Source organism: Penaeus chinensis, chromosome 2 (assembly GCF_019202785.1).
Source record: "Penaeus chinensis breed Huanghai No. 1 chromosome 2, ASM1920278v2, whole genome shotgun sequence".
Lineage (NCBI taxonomy): Eukaryota > Metazoa > Arthropoda > Malacostraca > Decapoda > Penaeidae > Penaeus > Penaeus chinensis.
Window position 1 is genome coordinate 39,356,968 of NC_061820.1, and position 5,000 is coordinate 39,361,967.

At 44.4% G+C, this 5,000-nt stretch overlaps 1 protein-coding gene across 1 annotated transcript in view; it reads right to left on the minus strand.

Moving 5' to 3' along the window:
• Positions 1 to 5,000, minus strand: part of LOC125036054 — a 10,086-nt gene that overhangs the window by 4,295 nt on the left and 791 nt on the right. The window contains exon 2 of the mRNA XM_047628432.1: positions 3,627 to 3,745. Within this exon, the coding sequence (XP_047484388.1) occupies positions 3,627 to 3,745 (119 nt within the window). The remainder of the gene's footprint in view (positions 1 to 3,626; positions 3,746 to 5,000) is intronic.

Consider the following 5,000-nt stretch of genomic DNA (forward strand, 5'->3'; position numbering starts at 1 on the left):
CATTTAAGTTCTGTTGAGGGATCAGATTAAAAGCAACGTTGTCGGCATGTTGGGCAGTACAGGCGGCCACCCGTTGTCTCAGGATCGCTAGAAGCGACGGAGCCTCAATAAAACATGGATGCAGTAATGGAACCTGATACTTTCTCTTCTCTTACACTGGAACCTCCAACATGGCGGAGAGAATAGGATGGTGAACCGACGTTTATGAAACTCGTTTTTGACAAGAGCCGCCTGTAGAGGCAGTGTGCATGATCTCGAGGGCCTGCGCAAGTGAGAAAACCTCCCATCCGCTTCTTCTTACACAAGTGTCCAATGTTTTTTGGATGTCCTCGTTACACGGCTTCTTGGTCGAGAGGTGCAGTTACGGGACTCGAAGAGACGCCGCCAGGAGCCGGCCATGGATACGCCGGCGCAACCCTGGAGGCCACAGTCAGGAACCATGGAAGCCAGACTAACCTCGACGGAAACCCCACAACAAGGCAGCAACAAAGCGACACAAAAATGTCTGAATGCCTCAAGAGGCTATCGTTCCAGATAGTAAAGGGATTAAGCATAAGAGAACAAACCCTGGCAGGGTCAGACTGCACATGATGGCAACGGAGTAACATGTGTGGCCCGTAGTGTGCAAGACTTTAGTAGGGCATACCAGTGGCTCAGAGACCAAGAAGCTGTGTGACGAGGACATCCAAAAAACTGGACACTTGTGTAAGTAGAAACGGATGGGAGGCTTTATCCCTTGAGCAGGCCCTCGAGATCGTGCACACTATAGTGGTAAGGCCTTGGTGCAAGGTAGGTGCATGGCAATAATTTTTCAATTATAGCCGAGGAAGCAGTGACATCTGTGATTATATGATTAAAACCAGGTCAAGGGGCATCGAGTGTGGTTGCAAGTGTTAATGATTATTTACCAACATGTGCTAGTGATGGGTGTAGGCAATCCCGCAATGAAAAGTGAAGTGTTACACAAAGTTCGCCATATAAAGTGTGTCAGTGATGTGCTTGAGATGTGTGAAAAGTATGAGTCTGTCATAACCACTGCCATATAAACCGGCATTAGCACGAGTGAACGCAGTGGACCACCAAGAGTGAAAGAAAATGGGCAGTTACCTAGCAACCAGGACTCAGACACAACGGCACCAGGTGGGGCAAGGTGTAAGTCGTTCGGCCGGCAGCAGTGTACGGGCGGCGATGCATGCCCGGCTACCTATTCCCTCTGCAGCAAATGCGACCATGTGGGCAAGAATATATAAAGATCATGGGGAGGATGGCGTGTGCAATCACCGTAAGCATGAGGACAGTTAACACGAGCATTCTTTTTGCTGACGCCGTAAAGTAGGTATGGCTGCAGGTGTGCCAGGAGCTACAGTCAGTACCAAGAAATTTTCCCAGCACTCCCACAACAATCTGTGCTGCCTGGGATGGTGATGAACTGCTCTTGCCGCAACTTCCAAGAAATCATCATACAAACTCATTGGCGAACATCGAGAAGCTCAAAAGGTGGCCAAAGCAACATTTCAACAGGACAGCTTTTGTCACAGATTGGTCAACTTTACCTGAAATGGCTGTCCCTGCTCACCAAATTATCCACCACCCCGACGCCGCTTCGTATGCAGCATACACATCGGCTAATATTCCACACCACTTCTTTGATGAGGTGAAGCGCCATCTTAAAGACATTAATATGGGTATCACAGAACCAGTACCTGCTGGCGAACCAATGAGATGGTGTGCATGCATGTCATGGCAAACCACAACAGACTGTGGACTTCCAGAAGCTGAGTCAGGCATGCGACCCACCACACAAGAGCTCCCTCTGATGTGATCTCCAGTGTGGCCAAACATACATACAAGACAGGCGCTGATGTTTATTCAGGGTTTCACCAGATCCTACTAAACAAAGAGAGCAAGTGCTTCACCACTATTTATAATGCCATGGGGACACCTAATACCGGCACAAACCAATGGGAAATTGTTCAGCGCAGGATGCATTCAATTGTACAGACAACACACTCCTTTACGATTACAGTATACATGGAATCTAACAAGGTCTCTGAATTCAATTATTTACGAGCTCTTGTCACCTCAGATGCTCGTTGCAAGAAAGAAATCGGAAGCAGAATCGGACTAGCAAAAGATGCATTCTCCAAACTCTGAAACATCCTAACAGACCACAAGCTCTCAATACAAATAAAAATCAGACTCATTAAAACCTTTGTATGGTCACTTTCCTATATGGTTGCAAGTCCTGGACAATGATAGCTGAAAAAAGGTGCAAAATAGAGGCTGCTAAAATGTGGTTCTGCCACAGGATGTTGCACACCCATTACACTGACCAAGTGTCCAATGAAGAGATCCTCAGAAAAACAGAAAACCTTAGCATAAGTGGTAAAATAGAAGGCAAGCAAGCTCGAGATAGAACAAGATAAACATCCCTTAACAATTATAAACAAACACTCCTGATGCCTCTTGGAGAGAGCCCAACAACATGAAACATGGTGCCTAGTAGTTCATTAAACACTGCAGGAGGAGCATGATATTTGCTGGGTATCACTACCACCCGGGCGACAACCTGATGAAGATTATCACTGGCTTCCAGACGCTGCAGCAACATCCATCAGTGATTCGGTTTCGTCGGCAACGCCCTTTTTCGCCGTCTTGCCTCTAATGGAGCCGTTCCGGGAACTCCTGAAGAAACCATCTGGGGAGAAGGTATCCTGGGACTTGCAGCTGCAGGGCATTTTCTAAGTGACCACGGACACTGTAGGGAAATTGGTGGCTGAAGAACTGCGATATTGCAATATAAAACGACCCACTGGTTGTGACGGATTACAGCAGGCAGAAAATCGAATTTATAGTGCTGCAGGAGTGCTGCCAGTGTAACTCTCGTGAAACTCCATTCTTCTGTCGATGCGACTGGAACCACTCACTGTGTGGTAGCAGTCACCTAACAGACGCAAAGAGTAATTATTGCATGCTAGAGGAAGAAGCGCTTGCAATGGTGCTTCAAGAAGGCAACATTATTCCTGCAACGGTACCCTGACCTCACCCTAGCTACCAATCACAAACGCCTCATAATTTGTGCATATGTATTGCTATCATACTTTGTGCATATGTTTTACTCTAACAAATTGTGCATAAGTATTACTTGCATAATTTTTTCCCTACCATTCCAGTCTATATCTTTTTCGTTGTGTGGTAGTATGCGACAACACTCAGTGTTGGGGTGTCAGATTTACAGCAATGTGGTACATGTTGGACGGTACAGGCAGTCAACCACTGCCCCAAGATCTGCATCGCAGAAGCAACAGAGCCTCAGTAAAGCAAAGATGTAGTCAAGGACTGTGATACCCTCCCTTGCACTGGAACCCCTATCAAGTTCTAAAAGATAGATATTTGAGGAAAGATAAGAATACCAGTAACTATGAGTTGTAGTTTTATGTAAGTGTCTGCAGAGATACAAGCCTTACAAGTACAAGCGAAAAGATCGAAGAGCATATTGCACATAAATTTATCTGTGATTTCTTTATAGCAATAGTAAGACTTTTGCAATACGAAAGTTTGTACTCTTAAGTATGTGAGAGAGAAAGAGATATCTATTTGACAAAATTCAGTACACATATACGCACCTTCTCTCCTGTATATGATCAACAATAGTTGGATAGAGAAGCGAAATTGCAATAAGGATGATTAGCAATTTCAGTGTCCCTTTCCATGTTGGTGATTCGATACAGCGAAGCAAACAACTCTGGGAACGTAGAAGCAGTCGAGGATGAATTTGTAATCACTTGCCAATATAGGAGTAAATATTCTGACTATTTAATTCGAAGTTGTAAGTTTTTTTTTTTTTTTTTTTTTTTTACTTTAAATACACATACATGCGCGCACTCACACAAGCACTTACACACATGCATACATACATATTCAATTCTAATGTTGATATTCAATAATTTGCTAATTCTCCCAGGAAGTGATCAAACTCATTACAAAAGAATCGAGGTCAGTGTCCGTTTTTGTTCTTGAGATTAAAAAACAAAAGATCAGAAAAAAAGGACAATGAGAGTCAGAGAGAGAGAGAGAGAGAGAGAGAGAGAGAGAGAGAGAGAGAGAGAGAGAGAGAGAGAGAGAGAGAGAGAGAGAGAGAGGGAGAGAGGAAGAAAGGAAAGATCGAAAGGAAGAGAGAGAAAGAGTAAGAAAGGAAAGGCGAGAGAGAGAGAGAGAGAGAGAGAGAGAGAGAGAGAGAAGAGAGAGAAAGAGTAAGAAAGGAAAGGCGAGAGAGAGAGAGAGAGAGAGAGAGAGAGAGAGAGAGAGAGAGAGAGGAAGAAAGGAAAGATCGTAAGGAAGAGAGAGAAAGAGCAAGTAAGGAAAGGCGAGAGAGAGAGAGAGAGAGAGAGAGAGAGGAAGAAAGGAAAGATCGAAAGGAAGAGAGAGAGAAAGAGTAAGAAAGGAAAGGCGAGAGAGAGAGAGAGAGAGAGAGAGAGAGAGAGAGAGAGAGAGAGAGAGAGAGAGAGAGAGAGAGAGAGAGAGAGATGGTAGGATGCCAAACATTTCAATTTAATGAACAAGCGTACAGATGTCACTTTTGTTTTTGTTCAAGCATTCGATGATATTTAATTTACTAAACGGATCCAAAAACTTGAATAGACAGCATTGATACTTTTATATTATATAATTATAAAAGTGTAAATAACATCATTGATAATTAAATTCACTATCAATAAAATCGCCAAAAAAATGATTGCGTCTTGTATTTGCTTCATTATACATACATGTACATGTGTGTGTGTGTGTGTGTGTGTGTGTGTGTGTGTGTGTGTGTGTGCGTGCGTGCAATCCTCCCTGACCTGGCCTCGAACCTAGGTCACTCCGGGTATGAGACCGGAGGGCCAGTACTAGATCCTACTCGAACACTCCTTTTAGTGGGTTGTGTGGCATGGTTGGTATAGTACTGGCCCTCCGGTCTCATACCCGGAGTGACCTAGGTTCGAAGCCAGGTCAGGGAG